The sequence below is a fragment of the Channa argus genome, chromosome 2 (assembly GCF_033026475.1).
Source record: "Channa argus isolate prfri chromosome 2, Channa argus male v1.0, whole genome shotgun sequence".
Classification (NCBI taxonomy): Eukaryota; Metazoa; Chordata; class Actinopteri; order Anabantiformes; family Channidae; genus Channa; species Channa argus.
Genome location: NC_090198.1, coordinates 13,749,677 through 13,762,388, shown reverse-complemented (window position 1 = coordinate 13,762,388; position 12,712 = coordinate 13,749,677). Strand labels below are relative to the sequence as shown.

At 42.2% G+C, this 12,712-nt stretch overlaps 1 protein-coding gene across 2 annotated transcripts; it reads right to left on the bottom strand.

Annotated features, from left to right (window-relative positions):
* Nucleotides 1–3,820: 3,820 nt before the first annotated feature.
* On the bottom strand, nt 3,821–12,622 carry LOC137116980 (uncharacterized). Of its 2 annotated transcripts, none has more exons than XR_010913586.1 (2): nt 4,645–12,622; nt 3,821–4,316 (listed from the first exon to the last, which is right to left on the bottom strand). XR_010913586.1 is itself a non-coding variant. In XM_067495626.1 (2 exons), the coding sequence occupies exon 2, from the start codon at nt 11,308–11,310 to the stop codon at nt 5,059–5,061; it is 6,252 nt and encodes a 2,083-aa protein (XP_067351727.1). In that variant the 5' UTR covers nt 11,311–12,029; nt 12,358–12,622; the 3' UTR covers nt 3,821–5,058. The 2 variants fall into 2 exon arrangements, 1 of the variants encoding a protein (XP_067351727.1); XM_067495626.1 differs by having other exon boundaries at nt 3,821–12,029; nt 12,358–12,622.
* Between the last annotated feature and the right edge of the window lie 90 nt (nt 12,623–12,712).

Below are 12,712 nucleotides of genomic sequence, written 5' to 3'. Positions count from 1 at the left end.
TGGATTTGTAAAGGAGAAAACATGTTTGTCAGTGTGACACTGCCGAGCTCAGCGGGCAGGTGAGAGAGATGACACTGTGGGTGGCAATCAAAACCAATTAGGGTATTGGTTATAGGGGTTTTACAGGTGGTAGCAAGTGGGGAAAAGATGGCAGAAAAAGGGGCTCAGTGGAGGGAGCAAGTGATGATGTCGACAGCAGAGGAGGGAGTAAGCTCCTAGAAGCGCCTGTGAAAATCAGTGGCCTCCTGGGAGACCAGCTGAGCTCAATTACCAAGAGAATACAGTTGCAAAGGGAAGCCGAAAGGATACAGCATCGATCTGTCACACACTGACAGCAGGGAAGGGTGCGCAGGCAGAAAGGGAGCGGTGGGTTGGAGACTAGAAACGGAGTGAGAAAAAGAGATGAAATTGGAAAAGGGAATGCGCCAGAATAAATAGTGAGGTAAAGGAAGGTAGGCATGAGTGAGAAAAACAAATTCTGCTGTTTAAAGGTGGATTGTTCTATGTCGAATGTGTGCATATTTTGAATTTATAGTGTGATAGTGTATATATTTGCCCACGGTTTTCTCTAAAAAAACTGAGTCAACATCAAATCAGAACTGTCATGCAAACAATCCATAAGTGCTTATAGAAAACAGATTAAATTATTAGATACCATAAACTTTTGGATTATATAAAAATGATTTTATTATTTTATATTAATTTATTTATGGCTTGGCTGGGAAGACCAGAATTTCCATCTTGAGGAGATACAGTTGAAAATGCATGTTTCTCATCCATATAGAAATACAGGCAGAAACTTATATAAAGACATTCGATTCATCCGGCAGACAGTACAGGAAGAGCCGTGGTACAAATAGAGAAGAGGGCCCAGTGCAGAGCCCTGGGGAACTCCAGTGGAGCAACAATAGGAGCTGGATAGTTGATCCTCCCAACAAATAACGTGAAGGTTTAGATACAATGACAATGCCTAAAGCCTGACTGGTTGACATTAAAGAGGTTGTTCAGAGATGAAGAATTTGAGATGCAGTTGAGGACTGTACATCTGATGAAATTGCCTAGAAATTGAAGGAGTATAGACAGGTCTCCAGGTTTTTCAAAAGGGAGGGGCTGAGGGAAGACGTTGTAAGCAGAGGTGTAAGAGCTTGTTTAAATGTGGTGGGAAAAGTGCCTGTTGTGAGAGATGTATTAATGATGTGTGTAGTGGCTTGGCTTAGTGCAATTGGCTCCAGGAGAGTGGAAGAGATGAGATCCAGAGGACAGGTGGAATGGTGTATGGTCATTCTCAGAGTGGAGAAAGAAAAAAGAGGTGCACTCTTTGAATAGGTAGTAGAGTTTCCCCAGCTGGTGGGGAAAGTGTGAGCTAATAGATGACACCTTGTTAGTGAAGAATCAGGCTAAGTCATCTACAGAGAGAGCGATAAATTAGCGAGGTGTAGGTGATAGCGGGGTGATTTGAGGGTGGAGAATACGTTTTTGGTGTTTGTTATGCTAAAGTAGACTCTTATATTCAGTTTGTAACTTTTAGTTAGAAACTTTCTGGTATTTTAATTTGTATATCTTAGAGTATGTAAAATGTTAATTAAATCCTAACACTCATTATGAGAGACATATCTTCCTATTCATCTTTATCATATCAATGGAATATCAGCATCTAATTAGCTCCTAATGCTTCATGGTCTTGTAGCTCAGCACTATGCCTTTACCAGCCCCACAGCACCAGTGAAATAATAACCATGTATGTAAAGTGCATGTAGTAGTGGCAGAGTGGTTAGCACTCTTGCCTCACAGCAAGAAGATCCAGGGTTTGATTCCCGGACCAAACAGGGCCTTTCTGTGTGGTGTTTGCTGTGGCTTCCCCTAATAAATACATGCGTGTTAGGGACCAGGTCAGGTTGGCTCATAGCAGTGGTGCAGTCAGTTGCATCAGCTCAGGCCTGACCCTCCATCTGATCATCTGGTGCAATTTCATTGTACACCTTGTATGTATAATGAAAAATAAAGCAGTTAATATAAGAAAACATTTTTTTATCAACAACTTGTAACTAGCAGATGCCTCTACTGTACACATTAGGCTGGTAAAGCAATGACTGTAGCTTTCCAAGACTCCTCCACCATTGATATTCTTAACTGAACCAAACCTTTAACTGGGTATATTGCTTTTGAGAGTGAAGTCAGGTGACCAGTTTAAAATGGATCTTTAGTTCTTCTTATCTGTTCCAAACAAAGGCTACATATCTGCAGATCACACCCATAAGTATGGCTTAATGCACCTTAAATTTTTGTATTTGTTGTCTTGCTGTCTCCGAGCCTCATTTAAGACTGTGTCTGCACTGCATACTGAAGGAAACAGTCCTGGATTCATCTAGAGACATGATCAGGTAACTTGGGCAAACAAGCCAAATGCTTGTCAAAATCGTTAAATGTGGACTGCAATGTTAAAAACACTTAATGTGATGCAAAATCTCACTTTTGTGTAGCCTGTCTGAGTGTGTTTTTCATTGCAGCATCGTCTTCCCATCATGCTGGTGCAGATTTGGTCGCTACGGTCTGAATGCAGGGTACAAGAGGTTAAGTATCAAGAAAAATCTGCACCAGAATGAGGAACACGTGCAACAGTATATAGCAGATATTTTTGTTATTTTTGTGAAACTGACATTAATAAAGCAGAACATGAATCAGAATCAGAATTGATCGAATTCAAACACTACCCAACCCTACCAGTTAAGAACAGTGGGAAAATATATTTCACATAACATTTTTAATTTTATTTTATGCTTAATATACTTGGATCTACACTCTTTATGTTTTTAATGTGTACTGTGGGATACAAAAGCCAGAATATAATTAGATTTTGCATTTATCTTGAATTTAATACAATATAAAAAGTAAAAACAATAGCTTAGTTTACCACAATCAGCGTTTTTTTTCCTTAAAACCTTTTTTTTCCCTCCCTTTTTCCCATTTTCATACACAGAATTAAATCCAAGGCAGGTAAATTTTCATATCATGGTGCGCTTCACAGTTTTAAGTTTTAAAAAATGCACTATAGTTGGAAAAGCTGGTGTGCACTGAGCTAAAACTAGCTTACAGCAGATGCTTTAATCCCTCCACAGTGCACTGTCTGCTTACATTTTTACACGTGGAGGCTATTAGCTTGATGTCCAGCCCAGTAAAATGCCTGTCTCCCATTTACCATTATCTCTGTGCTGGTCAAATTGCATTGCTAACCAAACAGTTCCTGCCGCAGCCCTTCAGATTAAAATAATTTTATTGTGAGGACATATTGTGAAACAGAAACTGATAATGTAATCTATTTGTCATTAGCTCTGCCTTTGTTTGGTGACTGAAAGTCTTATTTAGGGCACATTTGAAGGTGTTTCACTTTTATTGATCAAAAGGAGAAATGTTTAAAGAAACACACAGCGAAGCTGTGTTATATTATGGAGAAATACTCACAATGTCTGTGCAGCGGGAGGTCAGATTTCAGTCAGCTCAGAGCATATGAAAAGCTTTTTAAACCTGCCGTCTAGGGAGCAGATCATTTTCCTGTAATGTGTGGTGGTGGGGTGTTGAGGTAGGCGATAAATTAGGTGCTTAGAGTGTATTGTCAGTTATTACAGGGTAGACTATGCAAAGCATTTTGGTATGGACTGTAAAAAATATCATACATTTCCTTTTGGGGGGGTCTAGGTTGAGACCTCCAAGCAGTTGCCTACTTTGCCTAATGGTAAAGTCTGCATCTGTATACATTATATCATTTGTATCTCTTTAACTTTAACTTTAACAAACGTAATATGCATATCTTAGCTTGTGTGTGTGTTACAGGCCCCAAACAACAGAGACCTGTAGACAGGATATATACCCTGTTTCAGACAGGAAAAAGTAGAGACGGGAGACGTTAGTTGTGTCCGTTCAATCAGGCTGTTTCTGTCTTTATTAAACAAGCATATTTTATTCTCATTTGACTCTTCTGTTTTGTTTTTATAAACATTTTTCTCTATTTCACAACAACTCAATTCAACATGTTTCCATTAACATACATTGTGATTTCCATCTCACAGGTTAATATACTGTAACTTACAAACAGAGTCTGGAAATACAGTGCAGTACTGTTTAACATTAATAGTATTAATTCACCACTATAGATTGCATTAACAATACTTACTTTGTGTCTGCTATACTAGCTCTCACTATACACTACCTCAGTAATCCTGTTACTAGTTAAATTCAGCCTATTGATCAATTTTTATGTTTTACACATTTGCAAACATTTCAACAAAGTAGTATACAAAATAACCCACTGGAACTCTGTGCTGAAAACAATACAGAACAGGAAAAATTCGTTATACAACCCATATTCCTCACTCTCGGTCTCACATACAACTTAATTACACATGAATTATATTTCTAACAAATGTCCAGGAGTCTTTAGTCCACACAGAAACACTCACAATAAAACCGCCAATGGTATCGTGTTCACACACGGAAGCTAGCAAAACTTTACTTCGACAAACAACTAATTTTAGGCTTTAAACGCTGCTCAAATGTGTGTTTATCTCCTCAAACCTAACCGTAGTTAGCTCAAAAAGACCTTAGACATCCTATGGAGTATGTTGTGATTAAAATACACATGCTACTAACCTGTTTCAGACAGGAAAAAGTAGAGACGGGAGACGTTAGTTGTGTCCGTTCAATCAGGCTGTTTCTGTCTGAGAAGCAGAGGCCTGAAGGCTACGTTCAACTAGCGCTCATTTTGATGAATGCTCCACCTAGTGGCGTAACTTGACAATTACAATGAAAAGCTTGAAACCTAAACCCATGGTAAATGTTCAGAAATTTAGCCTCTCTGCACCAAAATACAAAAAAAAACACATAATCCTAATCAACAATTGTGACCAACCACTGGTGGGTGTCACACACTCCCCAACAAAAATAAACTGGCTCCTGACATTTTCATGTATAACTCATTCACTCAATATAAACTAAATTTAGAACTTTAAGTACTACTCAACCCACTTTCTAAACCTATGTACATCAACTTATGAACCAACCCTGTTACGTATAAGAGTGTGGTAAATATACTGGTGACATGTGGTGACGTGAAGGAACCATGTGAGGCATCCAACAGTATGGCTGCATGTCCCAAAGTGTTGTGTAGGGTGTTATGTACACATCTGTACTATTCACTGATGGGTGTACTTGATGTGAAGGCTGGCCTAATGTATTGTAAGTGAAAAACGTTACCGGTCGCCTGTCTCTATTAGACCTTCTGAGCGTCTGCTCCGCTGCTTCCGAGGTCCGACTTGGTCCTGCTGGTGTCTTGTTCAGAGCAGGTGACTCAGCTGCACTCTCACTCTCTGTAGAAGAATTGTGGATGGCTTCCGACTCTCCATCTTCCATATTGTAGTCCTCTTCCCCTCTACTTGCACATTCTTGGTCCTGATGTCCACTGTACTGTTCTTGTCTTTGCTCATTTATCAGTTTAGTAGGTGATTTGACCTTGTGTTTCAAACTTCCTCCTCTGATAGGGTGTTTATAGTTGGCAGTGGCACGTGATTCAGTGGGAGAAGAACCCACAGGAGCAAAGATAGGTTCACTAGAAGGGAAAGCATCTGTTCTATTTCTATTTCTCAGGTCATATCGTAACTCATAGTAGACAGAGTTATCATCATCATCAGAACTTGTCTCACTGTGAGATTGTGGTTTTGTCTCTTTGCTGCTTGTTTTTGATCTCGTTCTCTGCTCAAGTGTTGCTTTTGTTTTTCCATTGTCTGCCGGGAGATCCAAAGGTAGATCGTTGACAAGATGCAACAAGTTACGATGCAAGACACGTGATCTCTTCCCATCCATTTCTGAGACAACTTTGTAGACTGGATTGTCATTAATCTGCTCTTTTACAACATAGATCATGTTCTCCCAATATGACCTCAACTTTCCAGGACCACCTCGTTCACCCAGGTTTCTTACCAGTACCCGATCTCCTGGTTGCAGTACTACTCCCTTGATGTGTTTGTCATAGTATTTCTTACCACGGGCACCTGACTTCCTGCTATTTTCTGATGCTATCCGGTAAGCTTCGGTCATCCTCTCTGCCCATTTTTCTGCATAACCCCTTGCTGTTTGGGGCTCTTCATTTGTAGATAGCCTGAATAACAGATCTATTGGCAACCGTGGATGTCGGCCAAAGAGCAGAAAGAAAGGTGCATACCCTGTTGCTTCATGCCGTGTACAATTGTACGCATGCACAATCTGAGGGAGAAAGTCTTTCCACCTTTCCTTTTCCTTCTCTCCTAGCGTCCTGAGCATTTGCAACACTGTGCGATTAAATCGTTCAGCTGGATTGCCCTGGGGGTGATAAGGTGTTGTTCGTGAGTGTCCCACTTTACTCAGCTGTTGCAAAGTCTGAAATAGCTCATTCTCAAACTCACGCCCTTGGTCGTGGTGCAGCTTTAAAGGATAACCAAACCTGGGGATGTAATCATTGAAGATCTTTTCCGCTGCTGTTTTTCCAGACTTATTGCGGGTTGGGTAAGCCTGTGCATATCTTGTAAAGTGGTCTATGACAACTAAGATGTATTGGTATCCTCCCCTACTAGTCTCCAGGTGCAGGTAGTCAATGGAAACAAGCTCCATGGGTGAGTTTGTGACGATGCTAGACATTGGGGCTCTTATGTGCGTCGCTGGCTTCTTTTGCTTTATACATGAGCACTGTCTGGTAACATATGCTTCTATCTCTTTTCTCATATAGGGCCAATAAAATCTCTGTCGTGCCAAAGTAAGAACTCGTTCAATACCAACATGCCCCATGTCATTATGTAAGTGTTTCAACACTAGTGATTTTAAGCTGGCAGGTAGAACTAGCTGCCGTCTCTCCGGGGTCTTACGATATAGGATCCCATCTTCAATGCATAGTTTTCCCCATTCATGCATCATTTTTTTACTTGCTCCCTTTACACTACGCTTCATGTCATCTGTGAGTGTTTTTTTTGACTCCTTCATTTTCATTATTTCGCCTATCACTGAATCATCTCGTTGAGCTCTTTGCAGTTCAGCGGGATCCATAGGCAACAAAACATCTCTGCTGCTTGCTTCAAGCTGGTCACCCTGTGAGATTGTCAGGGCGGCAATCCAGGCAACATCCTGATTTTTACTTGCCCTGCAGCCTTCCCATGTAGTAGTGACAGCTTCCCCAACCAGTTGCTCCGTACACTCTTTCATATATTTGTTGATGTCAAGAGGGCATCTAGAAAGAGTGTCTGCATCAACATTCACTTTTCCAGGTCGATAACGTATGTCAAATCTGAAATCAGACAGTTCCCCCACCCATCTGAAACCGACTGCATTCAATTTGGCTGTACTCATGACATACGTCAAGGGATTATTGTCTGTATAGATAGTGAAATATGGGGCATAAAACAAATAATCCCTGAATTTCTCGCAGACAGCCCACTTTAGAGCAAGAAATTCCAACTTGCCCGAGTGGAGCCGATAGTTTTTCTCGGCTGGTGTGAGGGTCCTTGAGCCATACCCAATCACCCTGAGTTTGCCGTTCTGATTTTGGTAAAGGACTGCTCCAAGCCCTTTGTCGGACGCGTCTGTGTGAAGCACAAATGGCAGTTCAAAGTCTGGATAGGCAAGAACAGGTGGATTCGCCAGCATATCAATTAACTTACACAGTGCCTCTTGGTGTCTCATTGTCCATGTAACTGGAGTCCTAGATGGTAACTGTGCACCTCTGACTTTCTGTACACCATGTCTCCCTCCCATCTGCACCTCAGGATTCACCTTTGGTTGCAGAAGTTCATAGATTGGTTGGGCCAGTCTGGAAAAATCTTGGATATATGAGCGGTAGTAGCCCAAAAACCCAGCAATTCTTCGCACGTCTCCCACAGTGTTTGGCGTTTTATCCTTCAGGGCGTACACTGCCTCCAAATCTTTGGGATCAATACGCACTCCTTCAGCCGAGACCAAGCGACCAACATACCTCACCTCCCGTTTGAACAAGTCACACTTTGTGGCCCTGAGTTTGACTCCATGACTCTGTAGGGCTCTAAGGACTTTCCTCAGTCCTTCAACATGGTCTTCAAACGTGCGAGCATAACATAAGATGTCATCCAAGTATGGAATGCAGCACTCATCTCGCAGGGGGGCAAGCATTTCTTCCATACTGCGTTGGAATGCAGCAGGAGCATTTGTTAGCCCAAAAGGGATTCGCACCCACTCGTACAGGCCCCAGGGGGTTATGAATGCAGTTAAGTGGCGTGAACCCTCAGCAATAAAGCCCTGGTGATAAGCCTTTCCTTGATCTAAAATGGAAAACCAACTGTACCCACCCAGGGTGTCTGTAAGGTCCTGGATTCTTGGCAATGGATGCCGGTCTGGTACTGTGTGTTGATTGAGAAGGCGATAATCGACGCAGAGTCTGAGTGTTCCATCCTTCTTACGTACACAGACAACAGGTGCTGAGTACGGAGATTTGGACTTTACAATCCACCCCTTTGCCAAAAGATCCTCGATGTACTCCTTGACTTCCTTGTAAAGGGGTTTTGGAATGGAGGTGTAAGCTTTCTGAATAGGCGTGTTATCTTTCAGTGTGATGCACATCTCTAAACTCGGGATACACCCCATGTCATTGTCGTCCCGTGCAAATGCGGCTGATTCCTCTCGCAGCATTTTCTTGACAATTTTCTGCTGGTCATCACTTAAGTGACTGACATCCACTGGTGGGTCCCATGTTGATGTCCCACTACTTCCCGCATCCTGCTGTGCGGCAGAGGACTCCTCACTGCTGGTTCCCTGGGGGGTATGTGACTCAAACAAGTTCAGTTCTTTAGTCTCAATTACTTTCGCTACTGGTTCAATGCTCCCCAAGACAGTCCTGCAGTTCAGGGTTATACTGTGCTTGGTACGGTTGCTAATGGGAACTGTGACGTAAGAGACTTTCGCCTGAGTGATTTCAATTAGACTATCCCCAACATCCAACTGTTGTAGCTGTGGATTGTCCTCATGAGGTTCAAAGAGCACAAGTGAATTTGACGTGTCAAATGTGGAGGGTACTTTACACTTAACATTTCTAACTTGACCAGCTGGAATAACTACATCATACTGCCCCAGTCTCAGCTTGCCATGACATGTACCCTTGTCATTGCTGAGTTTCGTCTGGATTAAGTTGACAAGTGCAGTGGCTTGGTCGCAGTGAAGATTCATTGCACCACGTATGAGTTTCACCAGAGCAGGGATGAGGTCTGTATCGCCCTTTGGTCCTAATACTAGCTGCTCAATTACATTAAAACCGATCAGAGGGGCATCCAGAGGAACACTGCTCACCAGGAAGGGCACTTGTATTGACAGATCTGGGTCACTGTTGTCTGGAAGACTCACAACCACTCCTATCCAACCATCATAAGGTAGTGGCTGTCCATTCACAGCCAGCACACTCAAGTCTTTTTTTCCTATGAGTTCAGCTAGTGGCCGTAGCTGGTGGTCAGGGAGGTAGGTCTTTTTCCACTGGCGGTCGAGGAGGCTAACTTGTGCTCCAGTGTCTAATAAACAGTCTACTGCATAGTTGTGAATGTAGCATTTGATTCGACATTTCCTCCCAACTAGCTGAGCTACAGTCTCACGGGCTTCAGTCTCATGTTCTGTGAGCAAGGATGGCACATAGCTTGTCTTCACATTTGCAGTTTCCTTCTGACCAAGCTCTGATTTTGTGGTGTTTGGCTGCCCGCTGCTACTTGGTGTATGTGCTTCAGCAAGTAAGTGACTGGAGCTCTGTCTCTGTACTCTTCTGAAACATCCAACTGCCCTATGCCCTGCCTCTCCACATATGAAGCAATGACTACATGAACTCATGCCTCCTTCAATACATCTCGGACAGCCATACTTCCTTGGTGTTAACTTGGGCTTGCTTTGTTTAGTATGAATACACTGGTAAGATGGTTCTTGGACCCTATTAGCTGCGAGAGCTTCAACCACTTTAGTCAGAGCATCAATTTTGGCATTCAGTTCCTCTATGACTTTATTTTTACTATTTACTTTACCATCTGATGTACTTTCAATGTCTCTTTCAGTAGTAAGTTGAGCACTATGAGCATGAGTTACCTTTTGACGAGAGGTTGCACCGAGTCTGCGCTGCCTTTCGCTCTCCTCACTGGATACTTTATTCACCTGCCGTATTAGTGCTTCATCTGTCACACCATAGTCTGAGAGAAGGGGTTTGAGTTCAGTACGAACATCTGCGTATTTTGGGAGAAGGCCCTGATGGATGGTGCGCAGGAACACATTTTGCACTGTGCGCGGTTCATACTCAATGTCCATGTTATCTTGTTTAGAAGCAAACATAACTTTCTGTTTTAGTCCTATCATCCTGTATAGGAACTGTTGGGGGCTCTCATGCTCATGTTGTTTAGTGCTCATTAGTTCCTGGAAAAGCTCACTGCCGCTCTTTTCACTCAAGTGTGACCTTAGGAAACTTTTGAGCTCTGTGAGGGTTAGGTCATCTTTGTTGATGAGCATGTCTTTAAACTGTCCTGGTTTGATGATGCGCAGCACCCCTTGGATGATTTCACTGTCTGTGTGCTTTGCTTTGTGTCCCTCATCAATCTGTTTACACAGCCCATGATAGCTGATGTCAGATGTACTGTCCCCAACCTGGCCCCCATGGACTTTAAACTCTCTACGCTGGAGGAAGGATAAATCCCTTAAGGAGACCATACTATCAGGCCTACGTTCGATGTGGTCTAATGGGGCTGGACTGTGATGTCTAACTGCTGTCGAGGGTTGTGGTTGTGTAGCTGTTAAGATGGGCTTTATTTGGACCGGTGACGCTGTCTTAAACTCAGCCAATCTTCTACCTAGAGCCTCATAATTAGTCATTAGCTGTTGGTACTCGACTACTTGTGGGTCATCAGAATGCACAGGATACGTGTCATCGGTATTATTCTTTACACTGCTCTGCTCTGACAATCTAGTAGGTGGGGATGCCAGTGTCATAGTCTCATTTTCACTACCTGACAATATAGATTGAGTGCATCTAACAGCACGACTAGACATAAGATCAGTAATGGCATCTCTCATGGATAGCAGATGGGAAAACCCCTGATCCTCTAAGTCGAGCAATGCCTGACAGTTCAAGTAAGTACATATGTAGTCAAGGCAACTCTCCTCATCACCCGGTATTACACTTGAAGGATCCAGGTCCTCTACTAGTGTGATATTCTCAAAAATTTGAAAGAGTTCCTCTGTTGTTAAAGCATGAAGGCTTTTCTTTATCTTCCATATTAACTCTTTTCTTCCGCTGTCATCCATGATGTTTCCCCTGATAAGTGATATCTCAGTTTAGCAATTTCCAGCAGGCTGTGCTGTCCTCCTCCAACTGGGGTTTCTCTCTAGCCCTTAGTCCTCGGGTTACCTCAGTTGCGCACATGCAGCTTTACCATGCTGGTTCTGTGATGTCTGCCTTGGGTCTGTAGAGTTAAGGATCAGCACCAGCTCTCACCAGATGCCGATCCCAGCGGTGCCTCCAAAATTATGTTACAGGCCCCAAACAACAGAGACCTGTAGACAGGATATATACCCTGTTTCAGACAGGAAAAAGTAGAGACGGGAGACGTTAGTTGTGTCCGTTCAATCAGGCTGTTTCTGTCTTTATTAAACAAGCATATTTTATTCTCATTTGACTCTTCTGTTTTGTTTTTATAAACATTTTTCTCTATTTCACAACAACTCAATTCAACATGTTTCCATTAACATACATTGTGATTTCCATCTCACAGGTTAATATACTGTAACTTACAAACAGAGTCTGGAAATACAGTGCAGTACTGTTTAACATTAATAGTATTAATTCACCACTATAGATTGCATTAACAATACTTACTTTGTGTCTGCTATACTAGCTCTCACTATACACTACCTCAGTAATCCTGTTACTAGTTAAATTCAGCCTATTGATCAATTTTTATGTTTTACACATTTGCAAACATTTCAACAAAGTAGTATACAAAATAACCCACTGGAACTCTGTGCTGAAAACAATACAGAACAGGAAAAATTCGTTATACAACCCATATTCCTCACTCTCGGTCTCACATACAACTTAATTACACATGAATTATATTTCTAACAAATGTCCAGGAGTCTTTAGTCCACACAGAAACACTCACAATAAAACCGCCAATGGTATCGTGTTCACACACGGAAGCTAGCAAAACTTTACTTCGACAAACAACTAATTTTAGGCTTTAAACGCTGCTCAAATGTGTGTTTATCTCCTCAAACCTAACCGTAGTTAGCTCAAAAAGACCTTAGACATCCTATGGAGTATGTTGTGATTAAAATACACATGCTACTAACCTGTTTCAGACAGGAAAAAGTAGAGACGGGAGACGTTAGTTGTGTCCGTTCAATCAGGCTGTTTCTGTCTGAGAAGCAGAGGCCTGAAGGCTACGTTCAACTAGCGCTCATTTTGATGAATGCTCCACCTAGTGGCGTAACTTGACAATTACAATGAAAAGCTTGAAACCTAAACCCATGGTAAATGTTCAGAAATTTAGCCTCTCTGCACCAAAATACAAAAAAAAACACATAATCCTAATCAACAATTGTGACCAACCACTGGTGGGTGTCACATGTGCACACGCTTTTGTGTGTGTGTTTGTCTGTTTGTACGTACATCTGACTTACCGTTAAAATAAGTAATAAAACTGGC

Coding starts and splice junctions, on each gene's coding strand:
- LOC137116980 (XM_067495626.1), bottom strand. CDS start 11,310: ATGGATGACAGCGGAAGAAAAGAGTTAATATGGAAGATAAAGAAAAGC.